This window comes from Akebia trifoliata, chromosome 2 (genome assembly GCF_017979445.1).
Source record: "Akebia trifoliata isolate Shusen 1 chromosome 2, ASM1797944v1, whole genome shotgun sequence".
Classification (NCBI taxonomy): domain Eukaryota; kingdom Viridiplantae; phylum Streptophyta; class Magnoliopsida; order Ranunculales; family Lardizabalaceae; genus Akebia; species Akebia trifoliata.
In genome coordinates, this window is record NC_141376.1 from 9,496,711 (window position 1) to 9,515,750 (window position 19,040).

General features: G+C 32.5%; 1 protein-coding gene across 1 annotated transcript; it reads right to left on the reverse strand.

Annotated features, from left to right (window-relative positions):
* Positions 1-345: 345 nt before the first annotated feature.
* On the reverse strand, positions 346-3,881 carry LOC147409401 (transcription factor bHLH18-like). The gene is made up of 5 exons (XM_086428496.1): positions 3,864-3,881; positions 3,692-3,775; positions 3,054-3,590; positions 1,843-2,217; positions 346-606 (listed from the first exon to the last, which is right to left on the reverse strand). Exons 2-5 carry the CDS (start codon positions 3,725-3,727, stop codon positions 532-534), a joined length of 1,023 nt encoding a protein of 340 aa, XP_086284622.1. The 5' UTR covers positions 3,728-3,775; positions 3,864-3,881; the 3' UTR covers positions 346-531.
* Between the last annotated feature and the right edge of the window lie 15,159 nt (positions 3,882-19,040).

The window sequence follows — 19,040 nt, forward strand, 5'->3', positions numbered from 1 at the left end:
ATGACTTGAAATCTAATTGTAGATTCCAATATGCTTTAACCCTTCAATCAAGGAAAATACAACATATTTCAATTCTAGAATTTCTTTCTCATTTTTTTTTGTCATCATAGAAAGTTTTGATTGCTTGAAAATGGAAACATGCACCCAACAAAAGATTTTGTTTATTACACAAAAAAAAAAGAGGTGATTATATATATAATGAAAATCCAAATTGTTAGGATAAAGTGATACACAGCTAACAGCTAAGTGATAATGTCCACGAAAAAAAGGGTTTTATTCCATTACCATCAAGTCATTACATCTGTATAATAATAAAAAAGACCCAAGAAAATGGCCAATAAGCCACTAATTTACTTTTTTTTTTTTTTTTACAGCAGTAGGGTAAAAAAAATACGTAGTCAATGAGTCAACCACGAAAAAAAAAAAACGTGACAGAACTTAGAAGAAAAGAACCCGCCTGCAAAACTGTACTTGTAGTAGACGCCAAACAATGGCAATGGAGGAGGAGAATAGTACATTAGTTCTTCATATTCATATGAAATGACTAAACGCTGATCGTAGATTCTTCACCAGATCCTTCACTGTCATGCAAAATTGTACATCCATCTGCAACAAATCGATATGGGTTTTCATGCAAAAGACCAAGAAGTAAGCATTTCTTTGTTACACGTTCAAGATGAAGACTCATTAGGCCATTTTTTAATTAGTCAATATGTGAAGACCTTAAGTCAAGGATGTATGTCATCAGTTTCAAATCATAGGGGTATCTCAAATATATATTCACAATAATGTAGCGGAGTATGACTAAATCACCCTAAAGTTTTAGGGTTATTAAGTTTAATTGGACCAACCTCTTCATCGACAGAGATCCGATTGGGTAATTTTCTCAAACATGAGTTTTTTAGTTGGCTTGACCTGTGAAAGCTTGAGGCTTTCGTTGGACGCGGTCCAACCAACCGATCCAATCCAGGTTTAAAAACACTGCTAAATATTATCTCAAGAACCCTATTATTATTATTATTATTATTATGCATTAAAAAGAATAGAAATGAGTCATTTTAGTATTAAATTATAGAGGTGTGTTGAAAAAATTTGAATGAGATAAATTGAATAATTATTGGTATATGGGTTGGGACCGTCAACTAAACGACTCATGAGAAAACACATGATCCTAATTATTTAAAAACAAAATCCAACACTTGAGATTTTTGCATATTATTAAAACAATAGAATTATATCTCATGATCTATAATAATATTCAGGATTATCCAATTAGGAAATAATAATTAGGGTGAATTACTATTTTGTGAGTTGAAAATGAGTTATTTACGATTCTGGCTCATTGTTCATTTTAATTACCAAAACGTTAAGAATCACGTTTTTGTTAAACATAAAATCAGAACGAACTAACTATTTCATAAGTTTAAAGTGTCAATTTCACAAGTTTAAAGTGAAATTGTCATTTTAAACTTTTGAAATAGTCATTTAAAAAACCTTCAAATTCGTTATCATTCACGTTTTGGTAATTAAAACGAATAGTGAGCCGAAATCGTAAATTCATCAAAAGTTGATCACTTTTTGTAAATATCTCTAATAATTAATTAGATAATTTTGATATTATCTAATTAATTTCCTAATTGGAGAATCCTTTATAGTCTTATGGATCATCAAATATTATTTCTCAATTGAAATAATATAAGCCAATAGTGATTGGTGTATCTCATGGCTTTATTCAAAACGCCTCTATAGTATAATCTTATAATTAAAACATGATTTGCTATATCTACATTCACCGGACAATGCATCATATCTAATCCTCTATTGGAAAGAAACAAAAATTACCTGAGCCATAAAAGTTAGGTCAAGAACAGAATCCCCAAATGGCATGGCGTTGGATTTGATAACAGTTAGATGGAGCTTCTCAATTTCAACAAGTGTTTTCGTCAAAATTCCTTTTCTTTTCTCGCATTGAATTCTTATTAAAACATTCTTACCAGAAACTCTTGCTTCAATTTCAGGGAGTGGATCATCCAAGTTGTCATGAGTGAAATTTTCATCAAAGGAAGAAGTGTTTTCATCGGCCCAGAGCTTCGATTTCTTGACAAAGACCACAGACTCCATGTTTTTCTTTGTGGTTTGTTCCTCAAGTGTCTTTACTCTGTCTTGGAGTTGTTTCAAGTACTTTACAGCATCTCCGAGAACAGAAGCCTTGTCCATCTGCAATAAAGATATAAATTTTCCCTCTTAATGGACTAGTTCAATGGAATGTAAGCAAAGAGCTTCTACCAATCCCATTTAGTACTTGAGTGTTATCATATAAGAATTGTTAAAATTTAATTTTGAAATATTTATTTGTCCGGATAATTTTACTGGATATATAAAATTTTAGTCATCAATTTACCTACGTAACACTTTGATTTTTACTGACACTTGGAAATTAAACCCAAAGGTAAATTTAGAACAAAAGCTTTTTCACAGATGGTAAAATTGATTTGGTACGTAAATATTACAAATCCGTATCTAGTTACTCAACTTGACCGAAAGTTTTATCCATTTCTTATTTTGACCTTGGACTTATCTCTCTACATGATTGTTTGGGAAAAAAACTTCAATTTTGTCCACCATTTCTAACAAGTTGGCTCGAGCTACCTGACATGCATATTGATTTGACAGGTTCACCAAGAGCTATTTTCGAGAATACCCACAAAGATCCCTTAGGGTCTAAGAAGAATTCACCTAGTAATGAGCATTAGAGTGGTTGCCAAGTAGGTTTTATGCCGAATTAAGAACCATAGTTGGATAGAAGATAAAGATGAGGGTATTTGAGTTTTTTTTTTCTTAATCTAAGTAGAAAATTGAGAAGAAGGGATTGATGTACGTCATCATTTTTAAAATACAGAGGTATCACTAATATTCAGTAAAATATAAAGGGGCATGTCTAAATCTCCCTAATATTTTTGTGGAAAATAAAAGATAAATATTTGTAATTAAAATTAGTAAAACTATTTTTAAAAACTTAATATGCCTCAAATGAGAAATTATTGAAAGGGTACCTTCTTTAGTCCTGGAACAATGGCTGATAGAGCTATAAACCGCTCGTTTAGTCTCTCTCGCCGCTTCCTCTCTGCGATTATGTGATCTTGAACATGAGAAGGCGACTTAGTAGTCTCTGTGCCAGCCCTTTTATTTCCCTGGCCAGCTTTGGATGCATAGTTCTGATTCAAAGGCTTCTCCTTAGGCTTCACAGCACCAACTACATTCTCATACGACATCTGAGGATCGGTCGTCGAATTTGGGTCACCGAAAGAAAGAATGATGGGAGAAGAAGATGATTTTGTGGTCGATACATTTTTGGTGGTGCATGAGTTCCAACTGTTAGTCTTAAGCTGCTTTGTGGGTCTCTCCTTAGATGAGCAGCTGAAGTTGGTGGTACTGTTGCTTCTTGGGTTGAAGGGTGAGTAAGAGGAGAAGCTCTCTGAGGTGAAAGATTGATGGAAGTCCTCTCCATGTTCAGATGCCATTTGTTGTCTGGTGAACTCTTCAAGAGAGTTCATCTCACAATGATAGGAGAAGGTGGGGTCCTCCATTCCCTGTAAATTGCACCACGGAACAATAAGCCTGTATTAATATTTGTTTCTATAAAAATAAAATCAAATAAAAACCAGTAGTTGAAATTTCTCAGTAATCCTACCATTTCTGATAACCATGGGATTGGGAACTTCTCCATTGATGCAGATTTAATTTGATTTTTAGGGTAGAACAACTTGATAACATACTGAAAAGAAGGCCATTGCATAATTAAACAAGATTGAAATTAATGGATCGGGGGAAATTTTAAGAGCTTAAGAGAGAAGAAAACTTACCAACAGAAGAAGATTATATCGAGCTTCTTACCTTAACTGATCAACACAAGACTCGTCTTTTATAGTTCTCTAAAAAAAAAAATTCACACGTGTGAACATTCTAATGAAGTCAATCTTTCTCTCCTTGGCTTTTCTGTACACGGACTGTTGACGTACTTACACGGATCGTTGAGGGATCATGGGTCACATTTTTCTTATAAAAGTCAGACCTTTGGACGGTAAAAGCTTTTTACCATTTGAATTCACAAGATCACTTAGGGTATGTTTGATTGCACATGAAAAGTAGGGTGGAAAATCAATTTTCATGCAAAATGACATTTTTTAAGTGTTTGATTGCACATGAAAATGGAAATTCATTTTCAACTCCATTCAAAAAGTCCACTAAATCATGGATTTCACTTTCCTACCCATATGGGTGGGAAAATAAAATCCACCCATATTTTCCATCCTCAATTTTTTCCTACCACCACCACCACCATTACACTAACCTCATCGTCGTCGTCACCATCGTCGTCGCCGTCGACTCCGTCTCCGACCACCTTCTCTCTCTCTCTTCTTCTTTTTCTTCTTCTCCATCCTTCACCTCCTCCGCCACCACCACCACCACGTTCTCCCCCCATCTTCCTCACTTACCTCTGTCGCCGCCGCCATCTTCGCCGTCGTCGCCACCGCCACCTTCATCGCCACATCCTTCCCCCTCCCTCTTCCTCTCCCCCTCCTCTCATCTTCTTCCTCCTTCTCCTCTTCTTCTTTTTTCTCATATTTTTTCATGATTTTATCCAAATGAAATCAAACAATAGAATTTGATTTTCCAAACCTACCTATTTTCCACAACTAATTTTTTATAGATTTCAAATTCCATGAAAAATGACTTTCCATGCAATCAAACATATCCTTAAGCTCTTCACTTCTAATGTTTATGAATAATGATTCTCTGACACCCCCTTACAACCCCATCACACGATCATAGATCATTTGCTTTGGGATATACACCATAAATCCTTTGCCTCGGGATGTGTATCCCAAGATAAATGATCTACATTTCTGTGATAAGGGTGTATGTTGTGGGCGAGGGGGTACAAACTATCATACTCCAAGAAACACTCTTTCCTAATCAATTTAATACAATGGTTTAAAAACAAGACCAATAACAATCAAAAAATTTCTTAAATAATTGGACTGATCAAGGCTCAATTTGGTTGGAACAATATATAGGGTGGCGTTCGAAGGCTGTAGAGTGAGTCAAACATTTTTCAATGTATAGGTTAGAAGTTTCTAAATAAGATGATTTTTTCTGAGAATGATATTTATGATAAGAAGATCATATGCACAAAAAACCAACAAATTCCAAATCACATTCCATATATATATATATATATAGGGAAATGTTCAGCAACAAACATTTTGGCAAAACATGGGTTAGAGGTTTTGGAATAGGCTGATTTTTGGTGAGGATGATCTCTACGATGAGGAGATCATCATCACCAAAAATCAGCCCATTCCAAAACTTCCAACCCCATTAAAAATGGTTTACAAAAAAGGGACGGTCCACGATTTTTCAACTTATAAACTAGGGTTAGAAGTTTTGGAATGGGCTGATTTTTGGTGAGGATGATCTCCTCACCGTAGAGATCATCCTCACCAAAAATCAGCCCATTCCAAGACCTCTAACCCATGTGTTTGAAAAATGTTTTGCCAAAATGTTTGTTACTAAACGGGACCCATATATATATATGGGAAATGTTCAGCAACAAACATTTTGGCAAAACATTTTTTAAAACATGGGTTAGAGGTCTTGGAATGGGTTGATTTTCGGTGATGATGATCTCCTCACCGAGGAGATCATCATCACCAAAAATCAGCCCATTCCAAAACTTCTAACCCCATCAAAAATGGACGGTCCACGATTTTCAACTTGTAAACTTGGGCTAGAAGTTTTGGAATGGGTTGATTTTTGGTGAGGATGATCTCCTCACCGTAGAGATCATCCTCACCAAAAATCAGCCCATTCCAAAACTTCTAACCCATGTTTTGAAAAATGTTTTGCCAAAATGTTTGTTGCTGAACGGGACCCTATATATATATAGGGGTTAGAAGTTTCAGAATGAGCTGATTTTTTGTGAGAATGATCTTTTTACCATAGTGATCATCATCACAAAAAATCAGCCCATTATGAAACTTCTGATCATAGTTTACAAGTTGAAAAATGGTGGACTGTCCTATTTTTGTAAATCAATTTTGATGGAGTTAGAAGTTTTTAGAATGAGCTGATTTTTTGTGAGGATGATTTACTCATCATAGAAATCATCTTTACCAAAAATCAGCTTATTTCGAAACTTATAACCCATACATTGAAAATATGTTTGCCACAATGTTTGGCTCTTTTTAGGGCCTTCGAATGCCACCCATATATATATATATATAGGGTCGGGTTCCTGCAACACACATTGCGACACACATATAGACAACGTGTTTGTCTTATATGGGCAAAAATGTTTGGAATGGGCTGATTTTTTGTGAGGATGATCTCTGTGATGAGGGGATCATCCTGGCAAAAAATCATCCCATTCCAAAACTTGTAACCCCATCAAAATTGATTTACAAAAATTGGACGGTCTATAATTTTTCAACAAAAATTGGACGGTCTAGAAGTTTCATAATGAGCTGATTTTTGGCAAGGATGATCTCCTCACAAAAAATCAGCCCATTCCAAACATTTTTGCCCATATAAGACAAAACACATTGTCTATATGTGTGTTGAAATGGTTGTCGTTTGAACCTGACCCATATATATATATATATATATATATATATATATATATATATATTATATATATATATATATGAAAAAATTATAATAAAAACTTAAAATATTAATATATGATCAATAAATAAATTAAATTAAATTCCATCAAATAAAATATTCTTTAATAATGGCAATTTCACTAAAAATGATGACATCCCCAAAAAAGAGGAAGTTAAGAACAACATGTCATTTTAAGTCACTCAAATCTTTAATTGGTTTTGACAATTTGTTAATGTGTTCCCGTAGAGCATAGGTTAAAGATGCATTTAAAATAATTTTGAAATATTCGTTTGAAGATATTTTTTATAGATTTTTTTTGTTGAGGGCATTTTAAGCAATAAAATAAATTTTAGTGGTGTATTTAATGCATCTTAATGACCCCTCTTTAATGTTGAAAGCCAGGGGCGGAGCCAGGATTTTACTGTGGTGGGGGCAAACTATGATTAATTATATAGTGAAGATGAATGATTTTAGAGAAAAATTAAGAGGTTTTTAATTAGTAGTTGAAGAAAATGATAGTTAGGCCATTTTCAATAAATATTTGAGAAGTCCCAGTCAAGAGGCAATGTCATTAATAAAAAATTAAAGAGATGAGAGAGTGGGGACAAATGGGCATGTAATTAATTGAAAATATAAGATTATCTCAAAATTGTGTGGGGACAAAAATTAGAGGAAGGTGAGGATGTGGGGGCAAATGGGGATAGAGGTGAGGGAATGTGAATAAATGGGGCATGTAATTAATTGAAAATATAAGGGTGTCTCAAATTTCTGTGAAGGCAAAAATTAGCTGGAGGTGAGGGTGTGGGAGCTAATGGGGAGAGAGGTGAGGGAGTGAGGACAAATGGGACACGTAGTTAATTGAAAATATAGGGGTTTCGCCACGCCCCGAACGCTGCTTTAAAAATTGTATGTTTTGGAAACTAACCTTAGAATTTCAGAAGATTTAGATATCGAGAGAGAAATATTGACGTGGCAGATTTTTTTGACTAAGTTTTCCTCACAGCTAAAAATCACGGTTCATAGACACGGTTCAACCGTTAAATCTTAAAAATCAGTGGTTTTTAAATAAATACCAGTTCTTAATGAATGGGACCGAAATTTCTAAGAAATCCGGTGAGACCCGGTTGGACCGTCAGTCTGATTTTTAAGACACTGATTTAACGAGAAAACGTCTATGACTGTACCTCCACTCGGCAATTGATTAGATGTGAAGTGGATGTTGAACACAGAATTTTAAAGACTTAAATAAGAGTTAGGATGTAGAACGGTGTCTACATGACTCAGCTGTGTACGCAGTCCAATAGACACTTAACATTGTTATAGGAATGGGACACGATTGTGACTCACGATTCCTTAAATCAATAAATAAAAAGTAGCTTTATATCATTGATTTAAACATTTGTATTAAGAAGGGTTTTGTTAACGTTGTTAAGAAGCATTTAAAACATCTTGGAACAAGCATCTAAGGGTGTTTTTGGTAGGAAAAATAATTTTGATGGCATTTTAGGAAGTGAAATAAGTGTAGAGGGGTGGTATTAAATGCATCTTAACAAGACCCATTTAAGAAAAGTAACACTGCGTTTGGATAGAGCTTCTTGACGACTTTTGCTCTTGCGGGGAGCTAGCAAACGTTTGGATAGATTTTTGCTTTGGTGTGGAGAGATTTTTGCTCTTGCGGGGAGAGGTTTTTTGCTCTTTGTGGAGAAGCTTCAAAGACCTGCTCTTCCGCGGAGAGGTTTTTTGCTCTTGCGGGGAGTGATTGAGCTTTTGCTCTTGCACGGAGAGGTGTATCCACACATGCCCTAACTTTCTATTATTGATTTAAGGATTTGTTTGATTGTGAATTAAAATTGGGTGGGTGATATTTTGAGTTAGAATCCAAAATGGTGTTTCGTTCCTAAAACAAATTACGTTATATTGTGACTTGTTTTGGAAGGAGTTTAAGATATATTGGGCTCTTAACCAATTCAGACACACAGTCCAATGCATTTGTTTTCCAATAAACATGTGTCACGTAGACATCGTAATTTGTTTTAGGAATGAGATACTGTTTTGGATCGTAACTCTTCTATTTTTCTTGACAAATTAAATTCTAATGGCTTGATTGTTTTTTTTTTTTTTCATAAAAAATGAATTTTTGACTTCTATCCAAAATTTTAATTAAAATTGAATTTTTTTTTCATGAATAAATGAAATCCACCCAACAATCCTAGTGATCTCTCTCTCTCTCTCTCTAATATATTCTTAATTCTTATTCTTCCTTGCCCTCCTCATTTTTAATTTTTTTATATATATATATTTATTCTGAACTCCCACAAAAATAAGGATGGGAGCATGACCAATATGTACCTACTTTTAAATTATGACTCCACATTTCTAAATGTTAATTTTTCAGCAGTAATGGTGGTTGTTCTTTGTTGGGAATTTCTAAATAAACAAAATTCTTTAGATGCAATTCATGAAGAATTATCTAAACGGGTACGTGGGGGTTTGGGATGGTCGGGGTTTCAATGGATTGGGCCAATTCTTTAAAGGACATCTTCTAATCTGACTCATATGGGTAGAGTAATATCTTTTCTTTTGTTGTTTTCGAAACAATATTAGACATTTGTGTTCACATTGTAAAATTAATAATAGAGAAATTTACCCAATAGACTTAACTATCACATTTTTATTACAAAAATTCCCTTGCACTTATCAACCTTACTTTATGAAGTTAGTCTCGCCCACCAAACTTTCCTTTATCAAGTTTATTACCCAACACAACTTGGACTCGAAATTCATATCATAAAATTCAAATTGATGAGGTTAATTTATTATTTAACATACCTTAAAGCGGATCGTAACCACTTCAATTTGTAGCATTCAAAAACATAATCTGATGCAATAATGTCATAAAAGACGAAATTCTATGAACTTTCAAAAAAGAATTAATTTTCACCATTGAATTTTATTTTCTTTGAAATGAGTTTTTTCATGAAATCTAGTAGATTGTGATGTTTAATTGTCAATTTATAAATTCATATGACCCCAACTGTCCTTAGTAAGATTCTAATTTGTACTAAATTAGTCATGCACATATGATTTATAAAATAAGAATTGATTCAATAACAAACTTGATAAAGTAAAAGAGTTTTTATAATAAAATTACAATAGATAGGTCTATTGGGTAAATCTCTCTAAATATTATTTGTGCTCCTTTTGTTAAATTTAGACATGAATGTATTAGTATCACATCAACTTATTTTCAAATATGGTTAAAAAAGATGCTTTTAGCTTCATTAGGACAATGAAATCCAAGGTCAAGAAATTAAACAAGAGTTTTTGTGACCCATCCAGATAGTAACAGTCTATCAATAAAATATTTTAATTTTAAGTTTCAACCATTACAAGTTTGAATACGTTGAAATTTCTCGTAAGTTGGATCCAACTCGTTCTTATAATTACTGTATATGAAGACAAAAGAAATTTGTTTTTAACATCATGTAACATCATTTCATACAAAAAGTCCTGATAAAATGATTCACCAGGTGGCAACTCAATCGAGTCACTGATGTGGGCAAGATAAGAACACCAAATTATTTAATGACATTTATAGCATTTATGACGTTTAACATTGCTGAGCCCCTAATTTTAATTATTTTAGTCTCTCTCTCTCTCTTACTTCTAGAATTCACGTGTTTCATGTGACATCTTTTTCAAAAGATCGACGGATGGTTTACTCGAACTCACAGTCACAAGTCATGAACAACCCAAATAACCGAGTGTGAATAATCCCGTTACCAATGATTTTCTAAGATTCCTCATCTCAACGACCATCTTAATTCTCCCATGATCTCTGGTTCCCTAAACTTTCCCTTGCTCTTATCTTTCTATCAACAAATCATATTCATAGCATGGCTATAAAAAAATAAAAAGCATATTTATAAAAAGATTTTTCATTCTCACTTATTTCAACAAATATAATTAATATATATAAAAAAAAAGAAGACTCAAAATTCACTCTACTGAATAGAACCATAGATATTTTTCTTGCGTATCCGAAGAAAAAAATCTATGATTCTATGCACATGCCATGTTAGTTAAGCAAATTTTGAGTGTCTGTTTTTAGTCAATTCATCACGACTCTTTATATGTACAGGGAATTATACAAATTTTGTAAATAACTTAAAAATAATATTATTGATAATTGAAATTACTATTTTAAAATCTCTTTTTTCTTCGTGAATTAAGTCATTCAAATGAAGTTATCTTTTTAGAATCATGATAATCTAACACTATTTTGTACATTTTCTGACGTAGCAGTTCAAAGAACCATAAATCTTTATTCCTATATACCCTGAAGTAATGGATCTAAGATTTTGTGAAAGGAGTGTACAACGAGCGTACAAAAAACCTATTTTAAAATTAAAAATTCGACAAGCTGAGACCCACGAATTTTAGAAGTTGAATTTTGATGATTTAGAATTGTCGAAATTCTTGATGTTCACAAATTCAATGGTATTAGGCCATCAAATTTGGGCCTTTTTCACATTGTGAGAGTGCCAGATTATCATCACAACTCATTTTTTTATTGGTTATATTTGTTGCTATACTATAATTGACTAAAGAATGACTTAAATGTCGTTATTATCACCATTGTCCTTCGTCATCATCATGCTCATAATGATGATCATCATCAACATTATCATTATCATGGTCATCACCACCACCATCATCATCATTAAATGTATAAATATAATTTAACTATTTTGTTATTTGTAGATAGCATTTCATTAATAGTTCTTAGTTTCTTTCATACCCTTAAATTAGGATCTTGAACTAGGTCCTGAGTCGTATCAAAATTCAAATTTTAGGGTGCCACAATTATAAGGAAAATATTGGTCTCCACGTGATATAACATATTTAAAGTCGTACGAGTTTCAGATCAAAATGAACAATATTAATGTACAATGGTACTAGAAAATTAAGAGTGAGAGAGAGAACTTTCTAACATAGTTGGTAGTATCAAAATATACTAATTCATTTTTCACGACAATAGTGTTTATGTTGAGGGGTCCCGTTCGGCACCCTAAGTTTTACCACACACTTTAACAAACGCGTTTTGTCCTACATGGGTTAGAAGTTTCGGAATGAGCTGATTTTTGGTGAGGATGATCTCTATGGTGAGGAGATCATCCTCACCAAAAATCAGCTCATTCCAAAACTTCTAACCCCATCAAAAATAATTTACAAAAAATGGACGGTCCACAATTTTTCAACTTGTAAACATGGGGCTAAACATTTCGGAATGGGCTGATTTTTGGGGAGGATGATCTTCTAATCATAGAGATCATCCTCACCAAAAATCAGCCCATTCCAAAACTTCTAACCCATGTAGGACAAAAAACGTTTGTTAAAGTGTGTGGTAAAACTTAGGGTGCTGAACATTTCCCTATGTTGAGATTACACGGAAAAAGTTGAGAATACTAGTCAGGATATTATCCATATATAACCCTCAAGGGGAAGCACATGTATAGTGCAAGAATAGAGATTAAGTATAGCCTGAATCCAATAGTGTCGAACATGATGGTTACGTTCCATACCTAGTTTTATTCAAAATGAAATGCATTTTACCCAATTGAAAACTCTGCACTTTCATAATGATTGTTCATGGATTATAGATTGATGCAATCCAATATCAAATCCCAAATGGCCTAGTTTGCACATGTAGGGCAATGACCATTGTTATAATTCAGTTAATTCAACAAATGGGCACAATTAAAATATATTTCGAAGACCACCAATGATTTGAAGAGCCAAATTTCCATGTTTCCCACATGTTTCTTAATTTTTTTGTGAAATTTTGAGATATCCCGGGGTCTTGGTTTTGAAAAGTCAAACTGATGGCCTACCACCTTAGCTCAATTTTCTTTGACCTAATAAAGACAAAACAAAGATACCCGACTGGACAAATCAAACACCCTTGTTGATGACAACCTTTGAACTTTGTTTCTCCAAAAATCATTCATCTTCAACAAGAAGGTGAAGACAAGGGTGTCGATAGATCATTCGGGAAAAAAAAATGCAGTCATTATATATGTTTTTGTATTAGTCTCTCACAAAAGACTAGGCCAAGGGTATATCATCAATTCGACTTTCTTAGATGTAGCTCTCCAAAACAAACACTCATTTTAATCTATAATAACTGTGATCATCAAATGTTTTAATCATTTAGTATTTTAATGTATAAAGATTTTAAGTGTAGACGTAGTCACATCCCAAAGTGAGGCAAGAATCTACCCTAAAATATAGAAAAACACTTTCCCTAATCGTAAGTAAAGTTCCATGACCATGCTCTATGTTGCAGGTAGCAGATCCTCCGCGGTGATTTTTTTCCTGCAGTTCCCTTCAATACTCTTTGGGTAGTGGAGAGGGCATGCTTTAAGAAAAATCTAGCACTTCAGCCATTTTATGATCATGACTTGGGTCAGATTTGAAAAAACAAAATTACGAAAGAATTAACTTTTAAGCCTGATCGGATTGATTGAAAATAATAAGTCATTGAAGTCCAACATTTATATCAAATATCAAAGGAATTTTGTTTTTATACCACGTGGCACTATATCAACCGTCTAACTGTACTGCAGGGAACTATAGGAAAAAATCACCATAGAGGATTCGCTCTTCATGTCACATCCCAAAACATGTTTGCATTTCCATGTGGATGTAGACAAAATACCAAGAGCTTTCAGAAGAAAAAAAATATTTAAAAGAGGTTATGTTTTATCAATGGATTTTAATTTTAAATTTAGAAGTTTCGGTGGTGCTCATTCATTTTCCAAAACCTTCCATAGAGGTAAAAATAATTTTCTTCTTTTTTTTCAAACTTTAAAAAGAAAAATCTAATCTAGACTGTAAAACTTAATGGTCAAAACCACCATGGTAATCCATGAGGGTCCAACAACCCTTAGAAAATGTGGGAGCATGACCAAGTCACATTGGCATAATTGTAAAATATATTATTATAAGTGAAATAATAAAGTAGATTATTTTTTTACTATTAAATGAGAGAAAGCGGAGTATAGAACGTTGTTGATAGAAAAATTTCTTCAAAAAATACACCTTAAAACATTTAAATATTATTAGAGGTTTTTGTTTTAAAATAAATAAAATTTCAAGGGAGCAGATCTTTTATAGTTCTTTTTCCCTCCAGTTCCCCACAATGGATTTTGCGGGTTGAGGGATTGCCACATCAAATAGAGACAAAACTTCACTCATTAAAACAATGGTGTTCAAAAACCGTCCATTTTCAAAGTCATTGATCAGGTTTGAAAATTTATTTTTCTTTTTTATTTTTATTTAAAATCTAATATACGCCATGATCCTTAAATGGCTGAGGTATTGGTTCTTGTTTTCAATATACCATTCTCTATTATTTAAAATTCACTAAAGGGAACTGCAAAGAAAAAGTACTAGAGTGGATACCACCCAATTTTCAGAGGCACAACTCCTATAATCACATTAGTTAATTTATTTAAATCGCAAATATATCCTTTTACTTTTCAACATTATAATATTATAAGGGTGAGATGTAGATTCCCTTTTTAAACTTTATTATTAAGCAAAATGAAAATCATCCTAACTAATATTTAAAATTATAAAAATATTTTTATAATATATTAAATTATAAAGAATGTTATAAATTAAATTATCTACCTAATTTTTTAAATATAATTATTTAAATAAATTATTAAAAAAATTATTCCTATATAAGTACTAATTTTTGTTATGCATGTGGCCTGACTACCGGTTTATATATAAAAAAGAGTGAGAGAGAGAGAGAGAGAGTGGTGATGACATCCAAGATTATATTTGAATTGTATTGGGTGGCCACTGCTTTATCCATGAAAAAGACAAGAAAAGGTTTTCTTTAATGTCTGTATATATCTGTCGTTTAGCTTATAATAGGCCTCCAAAATATTCCTCATAAAACATGAATCACGTACACACTAAATAAAGTGAAATCCTAATTATAGATTTTTCAGTAAAATAACAATAACTGCATTAACAATCGATTGATCTCTCTCTTCAAACTCACATGTTTCATTCAAACTCACATGTTTCATGTGACATTTATATATTAGAAAATTTAAAATGATTTGCTCAAACTCACACTTTTTATTCCTCTCCGCGTCACGAGTCACGACTTCTCCCAATGACCATTCCATGATCTCCAAATTGTTTTCTATCAACTCTTCAAGATATGATATTTTCTTGAGTCGTGATAATCTGACTACCCCAAGAGATACACTTAATCGACGTTCCTGATGTAACAAGGTCAAGAACGGTAGATCCGTACATCTTAGGATATATAATAAAAATATATATCACGAGGGAATTATGTATCCTGAGATGTACAAATCTACGATTCCCGACCTTTTCATATTAGGAGAGTCGATTGAGTGTGCCTTGTGGGATAGTCAAATTATCACGATTCTATTTTCTAATATGATCTCCCCTACAATTATTAATACATGAATATGTAGGACCCAAATTCATAAAATAATGGAACAAATTGGTCTAACCTAATTGACATCAATGATTTCAGAAGCTTAAATGCTAAAACACTATTCTAAAAACAACCACCTAAAGAAGCAATAGTTCCCATTCAGATTGATAATGATTGATCAAGGCATCAGAACTATTCTAAAGGCGACAAATTAAAGAAACAATAGTTCCCATTTTATTGTCCATGTGTTGACAAATACATGAATACGTATCCCAGCCACTTGTTTGATTGCTCTCAAGATCTCCAATGAAGTGGATATTGGTGGAAATTGATGACCTAGAAATTTGATCTCCATTCCATGAAGAGTGTGCTGCCACGACAACTTGAACAATGGTACGAAATTACCGTTCTGTAAAACATGGCCAAGTGCTTGGTCACATATTCCTGTCTTTTTGTGACTAAATTTGATTCCAATGTTTTACATCTTTAAAACTAAACCAATTAAGGAGTTGTTCACATACACTCGTTTCTATGACTAATCTAAATTCCAGGCTTTTAGGTCTTCAATCATAGTTCTAGCCTTTGATATTATAATGAGATATTTACGAAAAGTGACTAATTTTTTTATGAATTTACAGTTTTGGCTCACTGTTCATTTTAATTAACAAAACATGAATGACAACAATACGGAAGGTTTTAAATTAATAATTTCGCAGGTTTAAAGAGACAGTCTTGTAGGTATCAAGTGACTATTTCATAAGTTTTATTACTTTTAACTAGATCGTCACTATACAAATCAACGAGATTGTCATTTGGGGAAAAAATAGCGAGTTTGTCACTTTAAACCTGCGACCTCATCACCGGAAAACCTGCAATTTCACATCTACAGGTTTTGGTAATTAAAATGAATAAAAAATCAGAATTGTAATTTTGTCAAATCCAGCTCACGAAATGGTAATTTACCCTATTATAATGTTTGCAGATTTACCAAATGCCTCGAAATCAGAACTTGACCAATTAAAAATACTTGATCACCGTCTTGAATGCTCTTGGGTGTACCTGCACCAAACCCTACAACCCCAAAGTCAGACACATAATAATTTTTTAGGAAAAATTGAACTTAGTCAAAGGAAAAGAAACCTTTCACAATTACCATTTTGATATTTGTTATAACATCTGTGAATAATTGTAAAATAGTAATACATAAAACTACTAGTCTTACAATTGAGTTGGATTAAAATAAAGGTTTTATTTCTTCGAGCAATCGTGAGAGACTTTTTTTTCTTATCATTTAAGATATTATGTGCAATTAATGAACCCACTATTGAATCAAATGAGTTCAAGTAAAAGGATTTGTTAAGGTTGGTCGTTCCAAAATAGAAAATGCATTCACTATATTTGAAACAGAAAAGAAATGATCAACATAGGTGTTCTATATCTTTGGTGTTGTCATGATGACGGTGTTATATCGTACTCATGGTGTGAATAATTGTAAAATGATTAATAATGATTTTAGAGTCTTCTGAAATCTGAACATAAACTATCAGATATTGTCTTGGATTTGTTAATCAAATATGTTTCAAAGAATAGATTTATCATAAACCAAAATTGTTAGGTGGGAATTTTTATTTTTCGTTTAAATAAATCCCACGAACAAAGCACCATGGATACCATTGTCCAACTTGGCTAGCTAGGACAAAGTACTGTTAAAATTTTTTTTTTTTTTTTTTTAAATAATAAAACAACAACATCTTCTTTATAACATATTCCATATATTTATAGGGAAACTGACCTTTAAAAAAAACTGTACTGACCCCTAGAAAAGAAAATTCACCCAATAATTTAATTTATAGTTTTGTTTTTTTCTTTTGTTTTTTGCCCAATACTTTAGAGTTTTATTTATAACTAATCTTATATTATAAAGAATATTTTGCGTAACAGGCTCAAATACTCCCGGGTTGGTCTAGGCTTAATTGGATTTGGGTATTTTACTTTTTCCCAGTCCAGCATTTAGATAAGACCGGGCTCGGTCTAAGAATTTGAAGCCCAATTCCAATAGTGTCAATCATACCCTGCCCTGGCCCATCCCATTATGTTCCTTTTTGTATCTTATTTTTTTGGTGATTTAGCAGATATGCTACTAGATACTGTGAACATCGTTAGCGAGTCGAAGAATTATGATTATGACCCATGAATTTTTCATTTGAAAATACTAGTGTGTTTACACATTATTAATTAATTTTTTTGATATATAATTAATTGGGAAAATGACTAGAGGCCCCATTTTTAATAAGTACATGGTAAAAAGTCCACTGATGGAGGATATGGATTGTTTAGGACACTCTAAAAAAATATTGACGATGATTAGGTCTGGAAAGAAAAGAACTAGGGATTTTTTATCATTTAAAATGTATGGGAAATCTTCACCAAAACATGGAGGGGCCACCTCTAGAATAAGTAACCATTTCATCGAAAAAATTTAAAATTGTTTGAAAGGGTAATATTTAAGATGATGATGGTGGTTGTCACGATGACTATCATAATCAATTTATGAAGAAAATTATGAAAATGAATGATGATGATTATGGGAATGAGCAGGTGGTGATAATGATTGTTGAGTTTAGTCTCACATCGGACACAAATTACCTTGTATCTCTTCTTATAAGCTTTTGGGCCTCTCCACTCATTGTCAGTTGGTTTTTAGTTGGACTCCCAAATTTATCATGGTATCAGAACGGGTTTTCTCTCCTCCACGTCATCAATTCATATCTCCACAAGTTTCGGCCTAGTCCAGCCCACACGTGTGTGGTGTGTTGAGTTTAGCCCCACATTGGACACTTATTGCCTTGTCTCCCTTCTTATAAGCTGTTGAGCCTCTTCATTCATTGGCAATTGGTTTTGAGTTGGACCCTGAAATTTATCAATGGTGATCGTCTTCATCATCATCATTACTATCATCGATATCATCCAAGAAATTTAAATGATTGATTTTGCAAGGAAAAATCAGAAGGTTTTTTGGTCTTTTAAATATTTCTTATTAATCTATAAAAGAAGACCAAGAATGTTATTAGTTTTAAATCATTGGAGTATCTCAAATATTAAAGGGACAATGACTACAAAGTCCTATTTTTCAAAGATACATACCAAAGAACCTCTTCTAAAAAAATATCAACTTTTAGTACTCACTTTATCAATATATTAATCTAAAAAGGATTTTTTAAGTGAAAATCTTCGAATTACCTTTTCAACTATTTTTAATGTGTTTATTTGAGAATATTTGAGGTACTTCTATGTTTTAAAATTAATGACATGTCCCTTGACTATGGTTATCCCTTATAGATCAATGAAAAAAAAATTTAAACGAAAAAAAAAATTCCTTGTTTTTTCTTCTAATAACTAGTAATCTTTAATTCACATAAATGAAGATGATGACTACAACAATGATAATGACTATGATAGAGATGAATATGGTCATGATCATCATCATCAAACTGATTAAGTATACTTATATTAGATTTATTAAAATATAAAAATAATTTTATACAATTATAACATAATTTTCAAATTCGACTTGAATATTCATTGAATTGATTCAACTCAAAAATTAGCAAGTCGAGTCAAATAAGATTATATGGAATTTATGAAGTGCTTTTAATAAATAAATTTTAATAATCAAATAAATTGATTTAGTGATTTCTTTGACTTGATATATTTTTAGAAGAAACCACTTTATAAAGTTGTTGAACGGGGCCTTTCTTAGAAGACGTTTTCTTGATTAAGGGGATGTTTCTAACATTTAATATAAAAATATACTCCAAATTCCAAAATGTCCTTGATGTTTGATGAACATCAATGAAGTGTGTCAATAGTCCTCATCAGG

Excerpts from the sequence above, each read along its gene's own strand:
- LOC147409401 (XM_086428496.1), bottom strand. The coding sequence starts at position 3,727 with ATGGAGAAGTTCCCAATCCCATGGTTATCAGAAATG. Across the intron at positions 3,591-3,691 it reads TCCCATGGTTATCAGAAATG|GGAATGGAGGACCCCACCTT; the intron begins GTAGGATTACTG and ends TGCAATTTACAG. Across the intron at positions 607-1,842 it reads ACCTAACTTTTATGGCTCAG|ATGGATGTACAATTTTGCAT; the intron begins GTAATTTTTGTT and ends GATTTGTTGCAG.